The 21672-nt window shown below is 36.9% G+C and overlaps 1 protein-coding gene across 3 annotated transcripts in view; it reads right to left on the bottom strand.

Annotated features, from left to right (window-relative positions):
• NAE1 (NEDD8 activating enzyme E1 subunit 1) overlaps nucleotides 1–21672 on the bottom strand; it is a 40505-nt gene that overhangs the window by 16766 nt on the left and 2067 nt on the right. For 2 of the 3 annotated variants that reach the window (XM_074286532.1, XM_074286534.1), the window contains exons 2-12: nucleotides 14721–14824; nucleotides 14542–14602; nucleotides 10947–10977; nucleotides 9646–9717; nucleotides 9169–9248; nucleotides 8063–8172; nucleotides 7161–7217; nucleotides 6909–7018; nucleotides 4128–4190; nucleotides 3575–3638; nucleotides 2988–3079 (exon numbers count right to left, since the gene is read on the bottom strand). In XM_074286532.1, coding sequence (XP_074142633.1) covers nucleotides 2988–3079; nucleotides 3575–3638; nucleotides 4128–4190; nucleotides 6909–7018; nucleotides 7161–7217; nucleotides 8063–8172; nucleotides 9169–9248; nucleotides 9646–9717; nucleotides 10947–10977; nucleotides 14542–14602; nucleotides 14721–14824 — 844 coding nt within the window. The remainder of the gene's footprint in view (nucleotides 1–2987; nucleotides 3080–3574; nucleotides 3639–4127; nucleotides 4191–6908; nucleotides 7019–7160; nucleotides 7218–8062; nucleotides 8173–9168; nucleotides 9249–9645; nucleotides 9718–10946; nucleotides 10978–14541; nucleotides 14603–14720; nucleotides 14825–21672) is intronic. The other variant, XM_074286533.1, reaches the window with a different exon arrangement.

Below are 21672 nucleotides of genomic sequence, written 5' to 3'. Positions count from 1 at the left end.
AAAAGTTATCAAACTGTGCATACCCTTTGACCCAGCAGCGCTACTACTGGGATTATATCCCAAAGAAATACTAAAGAGCGGAAAGAGACATATATGTGACAAAATGTTTGTGGCAGCTCTTTTTGTTGTAGCTAGAAACTGGAGGATGAATGGATGTCCATCAGTTGGAGAATGGTTGGGTAAATTATGGTATATGAAGGTTATGGAATATTATTGCTCGGTAAGAAATGACCAGCAGGAGGAATATAGAGAGGCCTGGAGAGACTTAAATCAACTGATGCTGAGTGAAATGAGCAGAACCAGAAGATCACTGTACACTTCAACAACAATACTGTATGAGGATGTATTCTGATGGAAGTGGAAATCTTCAACATAAAGAAGATCCAACTCACTTCCAGTTGATCAATGATGGACAGAGGTAGCTGCACCCAGAGAAGAAACACTGGGAGGGGAATGAAAATTGTTAGCACTAATATCTGTCTGCCCAGGTTGCATGTACCTTCGGATTCTAATGTTTATTGTGCAACAAGAAAATGATATTCGCACACATGTATTGTACCTAGACTATATTGTAACACATGTAAAATGTATGGTATTGCCTGTCGTCGGGGGGAGGGAATAGAGGGAGGGGGGGTAAATTGGAAAAATGAATACAAGGGATAATATTATAAAATATATATATATATATATATATATATAAAATAAAAAAAAAAAAAAAAAGAAATAAAAATTCAGTTTAAATTAAAAAAAAAAAAAAAAGAATTTATCATAAAATATAATTAATGCAGAAGAAACAACTACTGAGTTAGCAACAGCAGGTTTTGAAAAATTTAAAACACTGTATCTCAATTATAATTTTCCTCTCTGGCAGTCAGGCAATAAGCATTTATTAAGCACCCACAAGGTGTCAGGCACAGTGCTAAACTTTGGGGATATGAACATTAAAAAAGACAGTCCATGCCCTTGAAGAGTATACAGTCTAATGGGGAAAAAGAATATACAGAAACTGGAGTGAGGTAGAGTGGCGGTCAGAACTTGGTGGAAAAGTTAGAGAAATCCCAAAGTTATGAGGTCAGGTGAGAAAAGACGTGAACTCCCTCCTTATAAGACTAACAGTACCAAGGGAACAAAGGCCGCAAGAAGCAACATGAGTTTCAGTCTCAAAGAAATAGAGGCCTTAAGGACCAGAAGAGCATGACCAAATCTCTCCCTAAGTCATCACATTTTCTTAGAAAACTACAAACTTACAAACCTCCAAAACTAGCTGTGGAATTAGCAATGTGGAAAAAGCCTGAAGAATTAGGCTAGGAAACTGAGCAAACAAACAAAAAAGAACCCAACAAAAAAAGATACTATGATGACAGGAAAGACCAAACCACAAATTTAGAGCTGTCAAAACAGCTACAAGCAAAGGCTCAATAAGTAAAATGAAAGTGAATTAAGCACAAGTCCAACAAGAATTTCTAGAAATTGAAAGACTCTATCCACCAGAGATGAATAGAAACCTGCCTTTCAAATATAAGACTTAAGAGAAGCATAAAAAAGGTGAACATGAAAGAAAAATAAATAAGGTTCGATTGTTTATATTACTATATAAGTACATGGAATGTCTAAGAATTTTATAAGAACTGTACATAGAGAGTATGATAATGAGTTGATTATGTTGGATTAATATTTTTAAAATGAATGGGTGGGGGCAGCTAGGTGTCGTAGTGGATAAAATACCAGCCCTGAAGTCAGAGGGACCCGAGTTCAAATCTCGCCTCAGACACTTAACATTTCCTGGCTGTGTGACCCTGGGCAAGTCACTTAACCCCAATTGCCTCAGCCAAAAAAAAAAAAAAAAAAATGAATGGGTGAAAAAGAGGACATACTGGAAGGAAAGGTAAAACGAGGAAAGTTATCTCACATAAAATAAGGGGTAACAGGGAAGAGTTTTTCCAGTGGAAGGGAAAACTGGGTCAGGGGCTAACATTTGAATTTCACCCCTCATCTGGGCATAGAAATATATCTTATCCGACAGGAAAGGAGAAGGAGAAGGGGATAATATAAAAGGAGGGGAATGATAAAAGAGATGGCAGATTATGAGACTGGTCAGAAGCAAAATGAGATTTTATCAGGATGTTATTTAGCATAAGCAAAAATCTAGGAAAAAATACTGTGATCTGCAGCAGTGTCACATAAAATGGAGAATAATTATTTGCATAATGATGTTATTGGATAAAAATTATTTTAGACTGTTGCATTTATAAAGCTCTTAATGCTTTAAATGATGACTATGTGTGAAAAGTTAAAAGGAGAAATATTTGGCAGGTAAACTAGAAGAATCTGCCCTATATTTAAAGTTTAGTGTGTGTGTGTCTGTGTGTGTGTGAGATGCTGCCGTATTTGTAATAACCAAAAATCAGAGAAGATCAAGCCAACAAAAGACTTTAACTTTAACAAGTAGCTAGCAGCAAGATCATTTTGACTAACAGCTAACATCATAAAAGAGAATGGAGTGGAATGAGAGAGATCAATAAATTAACAAAAAATATTCATAAGAAAAAAGATGAAACTCTTTACCAGTTGGCCCTTTCTCACTCTTCTAGTCTTACATGTTATTCCCCCTACATGAACACTGCACTCCAGCTCTAATGACCAACTGTTGTTCCTTGATTAGGCCCTCTATCTCCTTCTTTAGTGAATGGTCCTGGCTGTCCTCCAAGCCCGGATTGCTCTCCCTCTTTACCTCCAACTCCTATCCACCTTCTGGTAGAGACCTTTCCTAGCTCCACCCCTTCCCTCCAAAATCCCTTCTTGCTAAAATTACCTTCCATTTGCACCATATCTATCTTATATCCACCTAATTATTTATATGCTGCCTCTCCCACACTAGAAGATGAGCTCCTTTTGCCTTTCTTTGAACTCCAGATGTTTATCATTGTGCCTGACAAACAGCAAGGACTTAGTAGATATTTGTTGATTTTTAATAATACTCACAATACCTGAGTGGTACTAAGTGCTGTGTTCACATTTTTAATAGCTTCTTCAAAATTTTCTTCATCTTCTGGAACACCATTTTCATTCTTCAAAATACCTGTTTGAGCAGAAATTAAGAAATGAGTTCTTTTTTTTTCTCTTCATTATCTCACATTCAAGCATTTTGAGGGGTGAATAAGTATACTTTACCTATAGACAGATATGGTTTATGAAAACCTTTAAACTTTATATGAAAAATGGATCTTAATAATATAGAAATATGTTTTGAATGACTGTACATGTTTATACATGTTACGTGCCTTCTCAATGATGGGAGAGAGAGTAGAAGAGAATCTGAAAGTTAAAAATTATTTTTATTATGTAGTTGGGAAAAAATAGGATATTAAAATTTTTAAAAAGAAAAAGAAAAAAAAATGGATCTTAGCCTCCCTGAAGGAAGAGTTTAATCTCTAACAGATGAGAACAGGTACTTAAAAAAATATTAAGAAAAGCAGCTTCAAAATAAATAAAAACATTTGCCTCAAGCAAAGAATAGATTTCTTATTGCTCTTTCAAATACTATACAATCCACAATTATATTTTATAACATTACCTTGTCTAATCAAATCTCTGAAGGCTTCTTTTTCTTTGTATGTTTTAGGTATTTGTCCATTCTTCTAAAGTAGTTAAAATAAAAAGCCTCATAAGCATGGTTATATCAACTCAATATATAAAAATCTAGAGTTTATATCTTTCAATAATATAATAAAAAAATAAAAAGCTTCATGAGCATGGTTATATCTAGTCAATATACAAAAATCTAGAGTTTACATCTTTTAAATTCCTATAATCACACAGTTAACTAAAATTCATTTGTTTTTCAATAAGTAACTAAAGAATCATTGGGTGAATTTAAAAGATCATTTTATGGCATTTTGCTCTATACATGCCCAACATATTTCAGGATGACATTGACATAATTAAATATTTTTACTGATTAAAAAATACATCAAGAGAACTATCTAATTTTAAAAGTCCCCTTTTCCAAGGAAAAAAGAATAGCCAAAAAAATCCTAATAACTGGTATTTTATAATATGCTCAAAGTATACAATATTGTTTAAAAAAAAAAAAAAAGAAAAGAAAAGAAAAAAAGAAAAAGACTTACATCACTGTGCCACTGTGCCAAATACTTGGCTACAATCACAATCCATGGAGTATGGCTATGGTCCTGAGAGTAAGAGAAGAAGCAAAGTGGAGAAATGCTGTATTACACAGTAATGGCTGATGAAAGGGCCATGGACTTGAAATCAAGAGTTCTGGCTTAGAATTCCCATTCTAATATTTCTAGCTACAGGCCATGAACAGGTAAGTTATGAACCTCTTTGAACCCCAAATCCTTTCACTATCTTATAGGGTTTGGGGAGAAAAAGTACTCAGCAAACCTGAAGGCTTCACAGATATAAGAGCTATTGTGGTCACTAGGTAAGTTACTTTTTACATCTCACTTTTCCTATTAATTTATGTCTTTGAAGTGCACCAAACACTTCTCATTTGCCACAAGCGCTTCTGTGACCAGAGTCTTTTTGCATTACCCTGCCCTTTTCCTCCTCTCTTTTACACTCTTATAAAAAGATAACCTTCCTCACCAAAACCAATACCTCTACCTGAGTGGAAGATTCCTCTCATCAGCTCTAGTAATCTTGCCCCTTCCCACTAATTTCCAATCACTTATCTACCATTTCCTTCCCTGTTGTATTTACATCTAGATCTCTCCTCCATGCCTAGAAAATCCTCCTTTCAATGTTTTACATAACTGCACATATATAACTTATATCAAATTGTTTATCATCTCAGAGAGAGGGGCATAGGAAGAAGGAAGTAGGGATAGAATTTACAACTCAAAAAAAACTTTTTTAATGTTAAAAATTGTTTTAACAACTAATGGGGGGAGAAGGGAATAAAATATATTTTTAAAAAAGTCCTCCTTTGATATAACCATCCCTTCAAGCAATCAGCCTGCATCTCCTCTCCCTTTCCCAAATTCCCAAAAAATGATGTCTCTACTCACTTCATCCACTCTTTTCTGACTTTTTAATCCTTTTCAATCTAGCTTCTGACAACACATCTACCGAAATTACTCTCCAAAGTTCCCAATGCTGCCAAATCTAATGGCTTTATTTTTAGCCTTCTTCATTCTTTTTTGATCTCTCTGCAGCAATAGCTTCTCTCTGGGTTTTTGAGACACTCCTGTCCCTTGGTTCATTTCTTAACTGTGTGGCCACTGTTCTGTCTCCTTGGCTGACACTAACTATGGCTATAATCCAAAGCTCTTGAGCTCCTAAAAGACAAGTAGACTCTTGTCTCTCTATACTCTTTCATTTGGAGATCCCATTAGCTCCTATAGATTCTCATCTCTATTTAGAGGCCTCCCAGATTTATAATTCCAGACCAAAGATCTCTTCGAGATCCAATTTCACCATACAAATCACCAATCAGACATTTCAAATTGCATGCCCCATGAATTTCTTAAATACAGGAAAACACTCTTCCCCTCAATTTCCTTATTGAAACCTTAGCATCATGCTTTCTTCCTCACTCTCATTCACTCTAAATATCCTATAAGTTGCCAATTCTTCCCTGTCTCCACATTTCTCATATTCATCCATTCCTTTTTATTCACATAGCCTCCTTCCTCTTTTGTCCCACTTCCTATGTATAAACTACTGCTATATTCTTCTACTTGTTTTCTCTGCCTCTTCCCTCTCAGATGCATGCTCCACACTGCTGTTTTTTCTGGTTGTCTCTAAGTGCAGGTGTGAGTGGCTTCCTACTACTTAGGATAAAACACAGGCTTCTCCAGTTCATATTTAAAGCTTTTTATGAGCTGGTGCAGCTTCATTATATATGATTCCCTTCTGGCCAGCTGACACTCCATCTCTATCTTTGTGTGCTGGTACTGTCTCCACAGGCCAGAATGCACTTTCCTCATCTCCAGCTCACAGAATTCCTCATTTCCTTCAAGATTCAGCTCAAGCTACCTTCTCCTAGAAGTTGTTCCCAATCTCCTCAGCTACTCTTTCCTTCCCTACGTTGATTCTGTATAGATTTACATGTGTATGTTATCTCCCCACATGGACAGGGACTGCTGCATTGGGGTCTTTATAACACTCTAATCTGGCACAAAATAGATATCTAATAAATTTAAGACTGCCTGATGCTATTATCTTCTTGGCCGAGAGGGAAGTTTAGGCGGGATCGTGGTGAAATTCTAGAGGCTACAAAGCAGAGGAAACCACTCAGTTGAAACTCAAATCTTAGGATTCCAATTTAATTCAGCAAATATTTACTAAGCACCTTCGATGTGTTGAGTTCTAAGGGAGAAACAAAGTTCAGAAAATTTACATTTCCAATACTCATAAAGCTTAGAGTCTTATATGGCAATAAAATATGGGTACAAATGACAAAATGCAAAATTATCCACGATAAATGTGGAAGAGAAAGACAAGATCCTGTCTGAAGTCTGAGAGAAGGAAAGGTCATTACCAATCAGAAGAAAATTGTGAGATCTGAGGGAAACAAGATGACTTGACACTACAAAGAGGGAAGAGAGCTTCTTGGAGGAGATAGAATCTGAGCTAATCTTTAAAAGATGGCCAGTTATTAAGCAGGTTAGGGAAGAGAGGATTGGCATTCTATCATTATTTTCAGTCTAGAAGAAAACATGTATCTTCTCTTTACATGGTTAATAAACGTAATGATAAATGTATGTACACATTTATTAAATTCACATGATTCTGTAAGAAATCATATAGAGCCTGATTTCTGAAATCATTTGTCCTACAACAGAATAAACAGAACTAGGAGTCACCAATATGAGTAAAAACTGCCAATGTAGAAAACTTGCTGATTTCTTGTCATCAAGACAAATTATAAACGTAGGGCCCACCTTCTTCTCCATGTGATCTAAATCATAGGACTGTATGTGCTCTCTAAGCTCAGGAAAGGGCTTATCCAGCCGAAGATCTTCCAGTGCATTGTCTGGATGAGATTCTATCACTGTGAAACAAACAAGATATATCACCAGTTGGGGTACATAAGGGATGATGGGCAGGTGAGGGCTGAAGATGCTGCAGAGGTCAATATAGGAGCAGCAAGAACAGGAGAGCATCGAAATTCAAATCCCAGCTCTGCTAATTACCTCCTAAATGGCCCTGGCAAGTCATTTCTTTCTGTCTCTGAGCCCCAGGTGCATCTCCTGCAAAACAAGGAGGCCAAACTACCTGACTTTCACCATCTCCCTTTGCCCTAGGATCTAATGAACCCTCTTATTTCACAGATACTGACAAACTCAGTCTCCAGAAGGAAAAGTGACTTGCCCAAAGCCTCACAAGGAATCATCAGGAAAGTTCAATTTAAACTCTTTGCAGATGCTTTTCTTTCACTAATGAAACTCACTGCTCAAAATATGTGATATCTTTTTTCCCTTGGATAGTTAAGAACAATTATGTCCGTATTTGTGCTGGCACATCATAAAACTTAAGTAAATAAAAACCTCCAACTTTAATAAAATTTGAACAACTATGCCTTTAAAAGAATTCTTCTGGATATAGAATCATCTTCAATGTGACTAAAACAAAAAGTAAATAAAACATCTAATAAGATGTCCTAGCTCAAAGATACCCTAAGACTTATAGAGGGCAGCTGGATATCACAGGGGATAGAGCACTAGCCCTGGAGTCAGGAGTTCAAATCCAGTCTCAAACACTTGACACTTCCTACTGATGTGATCCTGGACAAGTCACTTTGTCCCAACTGCCTTACCAAAAAAAAAAAGAAAGACTTATAGGGGACTTATAGGGGTTCAAACTCAAAACAAATATATATCCTTAGGATTTTAAGGTATATAATTTCATACTTTTTCCAATTAGAGTATTGTTTGAAAACATTTTCAAATATCTCTATCATTATTATAACCCAGTAAAATTAAACAGTAAGAAATATTTATAAACTACTTAACCCTTATAAAACTCAAGGACATTTTCTAAAATTATATCCAATTTACATGCAAATGAATTCAAATTGCTTTTAAAATTATCTTACCTGGATGTTCTTTTATAATGATTCTCATATAACCAACCAGCCCATATGTTCTACAGACCAAAAGAGGAATGCAAGCATTCCAAAGGATTTCTGCTAAGTGGAGTAATGTACTGCAAAAGAAACCAAAATACATCAAAATAATAAGAAGAAAATAGGCAGAAATATACTCCAAACATGAAATAACATTAAAATAAAGCAGTTTAAAGCTCTTTTTACTGGTGTGTCTTTTAGTTCTAAGCACTTCTTCTGGCTGTCATCCATGCTTAGAAGATGCTCCCTCCTCATCTCTGCCCCTGGCTTTCCTTCAAGTCCTGGCTAAAATCCCATCTTCTACAAAAAAACTTTCCCAAACCCTCCTTCCTTCTGTTAAATATTTACTTTTTAGCCTAAGTGCACATATTTGTTTGCTTGTTCTCTCTCTAATGAGAACATAAGTTCCTGGAGGGCAGGAACTGTCTTTCTGCCTTTCTTTGCTTCTGCAGTACTTAGCACAATACCTGGAATATAGTAGGTGCTTAATGTTTGCTAACTGACCATAAAAAGGAAAAATATAAATGGTATATTTAGAGAAAGAAATTAAATATTGCAGAAAAATGCAAGTGTTTACCTGCATATGGGTTAAAACTCAAAACAAATATACATCCTTAGGATTCTAGGGGATAAAATTTCATACTTTTTCAATTAGAGTATTGCTTGAAAATATTTTCAAATATATCTATCATCATAACCCAATAAAAGTAAATGTTAAGAAATATTTATAAACCACTTAAACTTAAATAAAATGTTTTCTATAATCATAATTGCAACTGATATTTCTATCTGATAAATATTTATGGTGCTATTCCTACATTCCAAAGCTCCCCTTCCCCATTCTATTCTTTGCCTGTCTTTTCAGGGACAACCAGCTCATAGGTTCTACTATAAAAAGCATGCATGCTCTTATTCATTCGATGCATTTAAGCATCAGTATGGTTCATTCAGGCATTCAAGCAAAAGCTAATATGTAGTATTCATACATTATCTGTGTAGCATCAACCTTTCTGGAAAAAAATAAACAATCTAAGAGCAGAATGAAAGCCCCAGCGACCGTGGGCATAAAAATGTACCTTTCTGGCAAATGAGTCGCAATCACCACATCAAACCTACAGAAAAATGAAGGATCATTGTCTAGAAGTTTTTCTGGACTCTAAATAGGACAGGGGGAAAAAAAAATCCAACAATTTGACATTCATATTTCAGTAAGGCAGAAATTTTCAAATAATGTTAGAAAACAATAAATAACACAGACATTACCAAAATGAAATTACATCAATGACAAATACCATCAAGGGACTAGAACATGATTTAAGATTCCATCCCAGCTCTACTCCATCCTGTACCAATGCTCTTTATGCTACTGTGTCCTAGCTCAGGACTCACTTAATCTCTGTAGCCCTTTCTGCTCTTGCCTTACATCCCTCAAGATAATATATTATTTAATATATAAGACAACAAATCCTAGAATTTTTATCAGTTACTAGATGAACAAATTGGAAAATGATTCCACAATCAGTTTTTAAAAAGCAATAATAAAAGGCACACACCTCTTCCACAAAACTCCCAGAGACGTCACTATTTAATTCTTGTAAGAGTTCCATGGCTGCTTGAGCTCGGTTCTTTCTCAAAATAAACAAAGCAATTGATTGAAGTTAGGGATACTCTGATTATAAAACTACTAATTTATATATATTGCAAAGCTTGCCCCACAATGTTATTAAAACTGCACACTATCTCTAGGTATATTCTTTAAAATGACACTTTAAAATTGCAAATAAAAGAAAATGTCACTTAACAAACACATTTGAACTTATAATCAGGAGATCTCAATTTGAGTTTCTGCTCAGCCACTGTGTAATCATAAGTAGTCAAAATCTTTCAGGATCTCAGGTTTCCTTATCTGTAAAATGGGGAGGTAAAACTGGATGACTCCTTCAGTCTTTTCAAGATCTACCTTACTATGAAAAACCAGAATACAATGCAGAAGAATTTTTTTAAATCTATATTTTTGATATTTTATTTTTGTTAAAAAATAGCAAATAAAAAATAAACTAATATTTTATTTTATTTTTTAAAATCTAACTACTAGGGTGAACTATGAGGCAGCACAATTCAGTCTAATCTCCTAGATCTACAGAAGTAGACAACTACTGACCTCTGATGATCTGATTTAGGGCCCAGCAGTCAAAGAAAGATTAATTTTAAGCCTGGCATGTAGCACTCAGGCAGAAAAAAGGAATAACAAATCTTGATGAAAAAAATTTTATTTGAACATAGAAGCAGAAACCTTTTTGGCTAACCTTTAATTAAAAATAATAATAAAACTTTAAAAAAAAACTATTGCAGGTTAATATGGTTGTATATACATAATCGATATCAAATTGCTTCTCTCTTGGTGAGAAAGGGGTGGAAGGGAGAAAAGGGGAAAAAAAATTTGAAATTCAAAAGCTTACAAAAATAAAGAAAACTATCTTTACATGTAATTAGGAAAAAAAATATTAAGTGGAGGTTGGGCTATTGGGTGCCCGAGATACCAAGATGAAAAAAAAACATCAAGTTTAGTCCTGAGTCCTGAACATTCTTGATGATCACAATGTATATTTAAATGGCACAGAGTAAAAACCCAACAAACAAATATGCGCATATATATCATGTGTATAAATATGTATACTTACATTTAAGCTTTTCATAACTAAGCAAAAGTTTCCATTTTCAGATACTTTTAGAAACATCATGAAACAAATATATCTGATTCAAGTTTTTTCATTTTCAGTCCATACTAATAAAACTCTTCAGAATTTCCAAGGAAGAACTACATTCAAATACATAACAGTAAACATGATTTTACCTTTCCAATACTGCTCCTTTGAAGAAAAAAACTAAAGATGACAGAACAAGAAAAAAATTAAAGCTTTATTTTACCACAAGGATATATTCATTGTACCACAAAATAAACTTAATTCACAACAGAAAAATAAAATTTTAATCATTATTTAATAACAAAATTATTTCAGAGTTTAGCAATTTTCTGGGAAGAAAAAGACTAAAATTACATAAGAAAATCAAACTTTTCTTCGTGTAATGTTGATTTTTTTTTTCTCTATTTCATTTAACTCTTTCCATTTCATTCATATCTTTCCACATTTTAATCTAGATCACTAAAACAAATCTATAAGAGGGTTTTATCGGTTGAGAAGTCCTGGCCACAGTCTGTGACTAGTGCAGAAATAGAAGCAAGCTTTGTCCTCAGGAGCACCAAGCCTTAAAAGCTAAGTAATCAGACCATTATAAAGTAATTTAAGATAACAAATAATAGTACTCTTATCACATGCATGAATTCAAACCAAAGAGTTATTTGTGGATAGGAAAACATGGGGTTTATTTTTATATTTTTTAATAAACTTAGTTTTGACTAACAACTTTTAGAAAAAAATAGTCAACCTGGACTACATTCATGTTAGCCTAGATTCCCATTATTTTCTGAAAAAGATTTCCTCAAAGAATATAAATACTCGAAATTAAAACAGAATCTTTTTAGAATAACTTTTCCTGTATAGTTCTAATCTTCTTATGTCCTATGCAAAGATATTTTTTTTTAAAATTTGAAATTTTTTTTGGTTTATTTTTTAATTAAATCTTTTTTAAGAATGGTCATTATGAGACAACTTTTCCAATGCACTTATCAGATTCAGTACAAAGTTTTTTCCTTATTTCTAGGATTGTTGTATATCCAAGAAAATAGTAGTAATAACTAATACATGATTCAAAGTTTATAAAATTCAAAGATATTTTTTAAAAATTTATTTCATAGGGATAGCATGGTAGAAAATCTGACTAGGAATGAGAAGACCTGTTCTAATATAAACTACAACTTTTTAGCTATGTGATCCCTGGATAAGCTGGTTAACTTTTCTAGATCTTTTTATAATTCCTCTTAAGAACAAGCTCAGAAAATAAAATAATCTTTTTAGGGTGGCCCTTAGAATTGGCTCTGGCTTATAGGAGTCCAAAATCTCAATCACAGGTGATATATATAATATTTACCCTCCTGTGTTCCTATTATTTTTCTTCTAATAGAATGTAAACTTGTTGAGGGCAGGGATTGTTTTGTTTTTGTATTTGTATCCCCAGTGCTTAGCAGCAATGTCTTGAGGGTAGTAAGTGATTCATAAATTCTTGTTGAACTGAATCATGTGATTAATCTACTTCTATTTTTGGGTCAAATATGCCATTCATTACACTACTCCATAGAAAGTCCTTCTTGATAATCTGCCAATGCTCACATGTAGCACTCAACATCTTTCTATTGTTCTTTGGGTTGCCTGCAACTGTTAATCTTCTGAGATTATGGTGTTCCATGACTAAAAGTTATAAACCATTCCTGGGAGAATACTGATACAGCTAGAAATCCCTTAAAACATGACAATTTCCTTCCTGTGATACAGCCCAATCTTTCTATACAATCCAATGTCTCTGTTGTCCTGTCCCTATCTAAGAAATTTGTACAAATGGACTAACTTGATGAGTGATATATCCATGTATAAGTCACAATCTGGCCAAGAGCTGTTCTTTATCCAATGTGGATTTTTTTGCATTACTAAACCAAACTCCACTGAGTAATCACAGCTATCACTTAGAATGCCATGAAAAGGACCACAGCAATTAGCACCACATCAAGAACATCTGTAAAACCCCTTGTCAAGAAAGTATCTCTCTATTATCCCTATACTTAGTAGAGGGCACCTTCTCCAAGACAAAGGTGAACTTGGATGGCTGTCTCCATAACATAAAATCCTCTTGATGCTAAAACTTATCAGTCTGTTGAAGTTATCTCTGTGGGTCATACCATTTTGTAGGCTGTAAATATGTTATGAGAACCCTTAGGTAGCCTTTCATAAAAATAGCATCTGAAAGTACTTATGATACAAAGGCATAAGGCTGTCAAATTGTCTCTAAGCTACATTTTTGAAAAATTTTCCACATCCTGCCTTGTGCCTAACTTCATATTATAGTCAATGAATATTATGTTGAGTAATGATTTGGTTTAGAAGCTATCAAATACACTTTTATCTCAAAGAACCCTTCTCTTCTTTCAAGAAAGAATTCAAATACCACCTTCTCTATGAAGCCTTTTCCAATCCCCACATCTCTTAGCGTCTTCCTTCTCAACTATCTCGAACTCTATTTATTCCCTTTATTAAAGTTTAGCCTGTATAAATTTCTATCTGTATTTCTTGTGTCCCCTGTTAGAATGGAAGCTTCTTAAGAAAAGAAATGATTTGGTTATTTGTTTTTATATTCCCAGCAGCCAGCACAGAGAGGGATACAGAACAGGCAATTAAATGCTTCCTGACTCGATTCTTTAGAGAGTTTTCCCATTTACTCACCTGCTTCAGATATTGGCAACTAAATTACCGTCATATTTTCATAGTGGTTCGTTTTACTCATATGTACTCTAAGAATCACAAGGCAAAATTACTAAGTAACCCATATATGATGCTTTTGTATCCTGCAAAAAGAAGATTAAATCTATTCCTTCATTCAGCTCAGAGAAGAACCCATAAGACATGCTCTGGTTAAATGCAACTTCTTTTTTGTCTTCTGGTTTTATTTATACCAAAAATGATATTATTTGATTCAGTTCCTTCCATAATATATCTGTGTACTCATATATGGACAAAGACTGAGCACTTAAAGTAATAACAGTTAAATTAATGTTTGTTTTCTTAGCAACTCTGCCCCACCTTTTGCCATTGCCGTGCAAAAGCAGCCACATAGGACCAGGGGCTTGTTTTATATGTTTTCTTTTTCATAGCTAATTGAAGCCTAAGAATTCATCACACAGTGGCCAATTTGCTGCATTCACCTCAACTGATCTGCAAAGAGCAGAAACAATCTGTAGCCAGGCCAGTATTCAAAGCCTTTTTGGCTAAGCAGAATCCGCTAGAGCTTATGCTTTATTGGAATAGCCTTTGTGAATCAAGGTTTATCTCCATGTCCCATGTTTCACTGTTACAAGATTTTTATGGCAGTACACACATTACTATAGCTTTTTAAAAATTTTAAATAGATGATGAAATACAAGTACAGGGAAGATAGCTATGTGACCACTATCACATGAAATAACAGAATTATTCCAAATCAGGACTCTGGATTCTATCTTCAATAATCTCCTATTATACCAAGGAAACTGGCTGACACTAGAGTAGACAAGGACTCACTCACACTTATTCAGATCAAATAAGATATATTTTAAATACTTGAAAACATTCTGTAAACTGTATAACCCTAAGTCAATGTAAAATATTATTTTTAATGTGACTGAATCATATATTTAAATGAATATACTTTATACAGACTTGGAAGTATGCAAGATATTTGGGAAGTAAAATAATTTCACAAGAAAATTTGTGGAATGCATTTGTGGAAAAAAGTCAACTTACTTATTTCCAGCATCTTCTCCACTGACCTGATTTCCATCAACAATTGTAAATGAGCCAATACCTTTGGAAAATAGAAAAGCAAAATATGTGTGTCTAAATACATACACACATGCAAAACATATGCACATATATACATTTTTGTACTATACTCACAGAATTATGTAATTCATATGCATTACCTGGTAATACCAGATTTTTCAGAATTTCTGTTCCTGTGGCTGTTGCATTTATTAGGCAAACATGAGCAGATTCCAAAGCTTCTTGTCCATGATCACCCCATAATCTATAAAACAAGAAACAAATAAATTTAAATATGTTTGAAGTTTCACACGAGGAGACCCAAAGAATTTAAGGGGCACAGAAAACTTTGAAATAGACTTTACTGTTCATTAATAAGGAAAGAGTATCTTTGATTTTAATGTAACCTTCTTTCTATAGTAATTCTTTTTCCTATTAACTAATACATTGATTATTAATAGTCCCTCTAATTATATATGTAATACATTCAAGTAATAAAATACAAATAAATAAAAAAAAGAAAAGGAGCTGAGATGTAGAATATTACCTGATATATCCATTTGTATTAAAAAACAAACAAACAAACAAACACAGATATCATATCTGATCAAAGCTAATCACAAGTCAATGATACCATGCCCAAGAAAGGATGAACAGAACATTGATGAAATATAGAGATACCATTTTGTTAATTAAATGACCATTCCCTCCTCTCAACCCTTTTATCAGAGGAATCTCACCTTGTAGGTAATTCTCTGTTTCTTCTTCTTCCCTTGTCTATATCTCATAACCTCTTGATAGCATCTTTTGTTCTCTCCTCCTTTACTCTAGTCTCTGAAAAAATAAGATAGCTCTTTCTCTCAACAAGGCTTTTCTCTTGCACTCTTTTAATCTTCTCCCTTCCTATACTCCAGGACTGCTCCAATATGTATTACCTCTTTCTCTCTAATTTTCAATTTCACCCATCTACTGATTCCTTTCTTGTTGCTTATGAATGCACTCATGTCTCCACTATTCTCAGAAAACCCTTAATGCACCCTACCAACCTTTGAAAGTATCATATTTTAGCTCCCCTCCCCTCCATAGCCAAACTCCTAGAGAAAATTGTCCACATTCATTACTTCCACTTCTCCTCTTATTCATCTCTCAACCTCTTACAATTTAGCTTCTGACCTCATCAATAAGTGAAACTTTTCTCTCTAAAATTATCAATGCACTGTTTGTCACCAAAGTTAAATGTTTCTCTCTCAATTTTCATTCTTTTTGACCTCTCTGAAGCATTCAATACTCCTCTCATCACCCTCTGTTCCTGGATACTTTCATCATACCACTACTGCTTGGTTCCTCATTTCTGTCAAGAAGTAGGTAGCATATTTCATCGTTTTCTAAAATCATAGTTGGACATTGCACATAAGTTTTTCAAAGCTAGCTGTCTTTACAAAGTTGTGATTGTATAAATTGTTCTCCTGGTTCTTCTCATTTCACTCTGCTTCAGTTCAGTTTTTCCCAGGTAACTGAAACTGTCCCTTTTTTATTTGTTTGGGTGTCCCTTTTGTTATTTTTTTATGGTGTAATACTGCTTCAATACATTCAAATTCTATAATTTGTTGAGCCACTCCCCAGAGAGCTTCTAGATCTCTGATACTACAAAAAGAGTAATTTTAAATGTTTTTACATACATGCATCCTTTCCTTTGGTTTGATCTCTTTGAGAGAATTGGCCTAATACTAGTATTACTATGTCAAAAGAAATACAGAATTTAGTAATTTGTTGGATAGCTTTCCAAATTACTTTCCAGAATAGCTGGTCCACATTACAGCTCTTTCAAAAGTGCATTCAGCCCTTTTACCTCAGCCCTTCCAATATTTGTTATTTTTCTTTGTCAACTATGTGAAACTGGGAAGGGTAGATGAGATGGAAACTCAATGTTGTTGTGATTTTCATTTGTTTTTACCTAATTTTGCTGAATAAGTTATACTTGGTTATAAGCTTAGATCTTTAGCCTTTTGGAATATCACATTCTAAGTTCATTTTCTGTTTACTGGCAAGTGCTAAAACATGCATGATCCTGACTGAGGTTTCTCTTTCTCTTTAAATTCTTTTTTTTTTTTGGTTGCTTATGGCATTCTTTTTTTCTTTGACCTGGAAGCCCTATACTTTAGTTATAATATTCCTGGGCCTTTTTATTTGGGGCTTTATTTCAGGAAGTGACAGCAGGATTTCTTCTATTTGTACTTTATCCTCTAGTTCTAAGAGATATAAACAATTTTCTTGTAAGATTTTTTGAAATCAAACTTTTTTTTTGTCATGACCTTGTAGTCCAGTGATTCTTAAATTATCTCTCTAATCTGTTTTCCAAATCAGTTGATTTTTATCTAAACTATATTTTCTTCTATTTTTTTCCCATCTTTTGAGTTTGCTTTGATATTCATCATTGTTTCACATTACCATTAACTTTTAACCATTCTTTCTAATTTTTAAGGAGTCTGCTGTTTGGGTAAGGTTTTCTACCTCCATGTCAAGCTATTTCTTCTGTTTCCATTTTGTTGTTGTTGTTTCATAGCTTTCATTTCTCATCTAATTCTTTCCTTTAGTATTTTCATTTCATTTGCAGAATCGTTTTTTAACTATTTTTTAAATCTCTTGCTTTACTTCTTCTAGGAATTCTAGTTGAACTTGTGCCCAAGCTGTGTTTTTCTCTGAGACTTCACTTATACATATTTTCAGGTCTTTCTCTTCTGGGTCTGAGTCTTGAGTGCTTTTGCTATTTTTGTGGGATTCTTTTTGTTTGCCCATTCTTCTAGTCTTACTTTTTGACTTCAAACTTTGTGTTTAAGCCAAAGATTTGGTCACATAGAGCGGATGCTTGCTTCTGTATTTGCTCCTGGCTCAGTAAGCTCTTAGGGCCTTTGGCTGTACCTTGCCTTGGGCAGCTATCCCTAGGTGTAAATCCCCTCCTCAGTCCATACTGGATCTGTGACCCAGCATTGGATGGAGAGTAAACAACAGAGTTGCCAATTGGCAAATGTTTCTTCCCCCTCAAAAGGTCAGGCCCCTCTGTGCCTGATCTGGGACCTGTTCTTGCCCTGGTGCACATGTGCAGGCAGGCCCTGTTTCAATCCCTGTGCTAAAATACTCTGTGTATCCTGTTTTTCATTAGACCATAGACCTGTTTGTCTCCCAGTGATGATCTGGGCTAGACAATAATTCTCTAGTAAATCCAAGAAAAAAAAAAAAAATCCCACAATCAAGTCAGTCTGTTGCATTTTCTAAATCTTTGTAGAATAGTTATAGGAGAGAATTTGATTATATTCCTTTTATCATAAATAGTTTCCTCCAATAGCCTTCCAATTGCTCTTTTGGCTCGTTTCTCCCCTTTCCAATATATCTTCCAAACAGCTGCTAAAGTATTATCCCTAAAGAACAGGTCTGACCACATTAGTGCCTGCTCATGAACTATAGTGACTCCCTATGACCCATAGAGCTAAATAAAACTCTTCTGTTTATCATGTAAGGCCTGGTTCCAATATATCTTCCCAAGATTGTTATAAGTTATTCCCCTTTACACATTCTACAGTTAACTGTTCCTTATACTTGATAATCCACGTTCAGACTCTATGCTTTTTACAGATGATTGCTTAATTCCAGAACAAGTTACCTACTTAACTCTGTGCCTCTCACAATTCCTACTTTTCTTCAAAGGTCAGTTTAAATGAAATTTCCTATAGGAGGCTCTTCCCAATCCTTGAACTTTTGAGCTTTCCTCCCAAAAAATTCCTGTCTAAATATTTTGTGTAGCTATTGTATCTAGTTATATGCTTGTTTCTCTTGCTATGATGTAAGCTCTTTCAGGATAAGACTGTTTCACATTTATCTCTGTATTCTTAATGCCTAGTACACTGGCTTTGGTCTAACCCAGAGGAATATTACTGTCAAGGAAAGAATCAGTGTCAATGGAGCTGCAATGTTCCAACCATTCCTAACTGTTCACATCTATTATCTCCAAACCAGTGAACAGTAAAGCTTGCTGAGGTGAAAGAAAGAGTAAAGATCAAGAAAGATGACAATGAAATTGTATTATTTTATTTGTATATTAACTTCTAAAGTCATCTTTAGAGAATACTTGAGATGAGATACTGTCCATTTCTTTAAGTTTTGTTCCTTGCAGAATTCATTATACAAAATAAATGTCTGCTAAATTATTTCTCTATCACATTCACTTATGCTCCTATTGCAAAAGCCCAGATTCTGATATTAAAAGTGTGATTTCTGGGAATTTGCCTAATTTGCTCTTATCTCTTAGGGATTGAAGAGGAAGGATTAGAAACGACACTTTTAAGCTTCTTGGAGGCAAGAGATACTGTTTTTAAAATCTTTCTACCATTCACACTGTGGAGCAGGGGTTCTCAAACTATGGCCTAAGGGCCAGATGCCCAAGCTGAGAACATTTATGTGGCCCGCTGGGTTATGGCAAATGGGCTGAGGGGCGGAGACAGAGTGTGAGCTTTTGTTTTTACTATAGTCTGGCCCTCCCACAGTCTGAAGGACAGTGAACCGGCCCCTATTTAAAAAGTTTGAGGACCACTGCTGTGGAGCATAAGACCTTACACACAATACCGAAATGTATGCATGTTGGACTGGAAGGGAAAACCCCACAGGTGCAACCTAATGAAGCTACAGTTTGTTAAAGCTCCCAGACACTGCTTATCATTAGCACCAGGTTAATACTGTTTCAAATAAGTGGGAAAAAACAACCATGCTCTGTGAGCATCAGTATGCAAGGAACTGGACTCGTCCCCAAGACACTTTCCAGCTGAGGCTCTGAAGGCGTCTCCCCGACCCCATCCTCCAAGACAAGACAAGATGTCTATGGATGGCCGCCAGGGCAGAGGTGGGGGAAGAACAGGAGAGAAGAGGGAACCAAAAGCAGATATTTTAAGGAATCTCCTTTTCCCAAAGAAAGGCAAGAGGGGCCAGTGGAAGATGAAGAACACCTGCCTGAGTCACAGCAGCTAAATTTAAATTCTCACTTTCCTACTCAGTGCCTGATTAATAGGGCCAAATCATTCTCTGAGCACCCGCTTCCCCATCTGCGGGTCTCTGAGGCCTCTTCCAGATTTACCGTTCTGACGGCGGCCAAACTCCCTTCCAATTCCGAAAGACTTAATGATACAAGCCACTTCTTATTGGGACATTCTGTGTTCTGGGGCATGCTCAGTTCAGACTTCTATGTTTTGGCATTCAGTGCTTTAAGACCCTCTCTGCTGTGACATTCTCTATTCTGACCCTTGGCGCTCCGGGGCCTTTTTCTGCTCTGACACTCAATGCTCTGAGGCCTCTCTCTACACTGTCACTCAGTGCTCCAAGACCTCCCTCTCTCTGCTCTGACACTCAATGCTGAGGCCTCCCTCTCTCTGCACTGACACTCAATGCTCTGAGGCCTCCCTCTGCACTGACACTCAATGCTGAGGCCTCCCTCTCTCTGCACTGACACTCAATGCTCTGAGGCCTCCCTCTCTCTGCACTGACACTCAATGCTCTGAGGCCTCCCTCTCTCTGCTCTGACACTCAATGCTCTGAGGCCTCCCTCTCTCTGCTCTGACACTCAATGCTCTGAGGCCTCCCTCTCTCTGCACTGACTCTCAATGCTCTGAGGCCTCCCTCTCTCTGCTCTGACACTCAATGCTCTGAGGCCTCCCTCTCTCTGCTCTGACACTCAATGCTCCGAGGCCTCCCTCTCTCTGCTCCGAGGCCTCCCTCTCTCTGCACTGACACTCAATGCTCCGAGGCCTCCCTCTCTCTGCACTGACACTCAATGCTCTGAGGCCTCCCTCTCTCTGCACTGACTCTCAATGCTCTGAGGCCTCCCTCTCTCTGCTCTGACACTCAATGCTCTGAGGCCTCCCTCTCTCTGCTCTGACACTCAATGCTCTGAGGCCTCCCTCTCTCTGCTCTGACACTCAATGCTCTGAGGCCTCCCTCTCTCTGCTCTGACACTCAATGCTCTGAGGCCTCCCTCTCTCTGCTCTGACACTCAATGCTCCGAGGCCTCCCTCTCTCTGCACTAACACTCAATGCTCTGAGGCCTCCCTCTCTCTGCTCTGACACTCAATGCTCTGAGGCCTCCCTCTCTCTGCTCTGACACTCAATGCTCTGAGGCCTCCCTCTCTCTGCACTGACTCTCAATGCTCTGAGGCCTCCCTCTCTCTGCTCTGACACTCAATGCTCTGAGGCCTCCCTCTCTCTGCTCTGACACTCAATGCTCCGAGGCCTCCCTCTCTCTGCACTGACACTCAATGCTCCAAGGCCTCCCTCTCTCTGCACTAACACTCAATGCTCCGAGGCCTCCCTCTCTCTGCACTGACTCTCAATGCTCTGAGGCCTCCCTCTCTCTGCTCTGACACTCAATGCTCTGAGGCCTCCCTCTCTCTGCACTGACTCTCAATGCTCTGAGGCCTCCCTCTCTCTGCACTGACTCTCAATGCTCTGAGGCCTCCCTCTCTCTGCTCTGACACTCAATGCTCTGAGGCCTCCCTCTGCACTGACACTCAATGCTCTGAGGCCTCCCTCTCTCTGCACTGACACTCAATGCTCCGAGGCCTCCCTCTCTCTGCACTGACACTCAGTGCTCTGAGGCCTCCCTCTCTCTGCTCCGAGGCCTCCCTCTCTCTGCACTGACACTCAATGCTGAGGCCTCCCTCTCTCTGCACTGACACTCAATGCTCTGAGGCCTCCCTCTCTCTGCTCTCACACTCAATGCTCTGAGGCCTCCCTCTCTCTGCACTGACACTCAGTGCTCTGAGGCCTCCCTCTCTCTGCACTGACACTCAGTGCTCTGAGGCCTCCCTCTCTCTGCTCCAAGGCCTCCCTCTCTCTGCACTAACACTCAATGCTCTGAGGCCTCCCTCTCTCTGCACTGACTCTCAATGCTCTGAGGCCTCCCTCTCTCTGCACTGACTCTCAATGCTCTGAGGCCTCCCTCTCTCTGCACTGACTCTCAATGCTCTGAGGCCTCCCTCTCTCTGCACTGACACTCAGTGCTCTGAGGCCTCCCTCTCTCTGCACTGACTCTCAATGCTCTGAGGCCTCCCTCTCTCTGCACTGACTCTCAAT

This window comes from Sminthopsis crassicaudata, chromosome 2 (assembly GCF_048593235.1).
Source record: "Sminthopsis crassicaudata isolate SCR6 chromosome 2, ASM4859323v1, whole genome shotgun sequence".
Classification (NCBI taxonomy): Eukaryota; Metazoa; Chordata; class Mammalia; order Dasyuromorphia; family Dasyuridae; genus Sminthopsis; species Sminthopsis crassicaudata.
The sequence above is the reverse complement of the archived record's forward strand: the minus strand, read 5'-3'. Positions and strand labels throughout refer to the sequence as shown.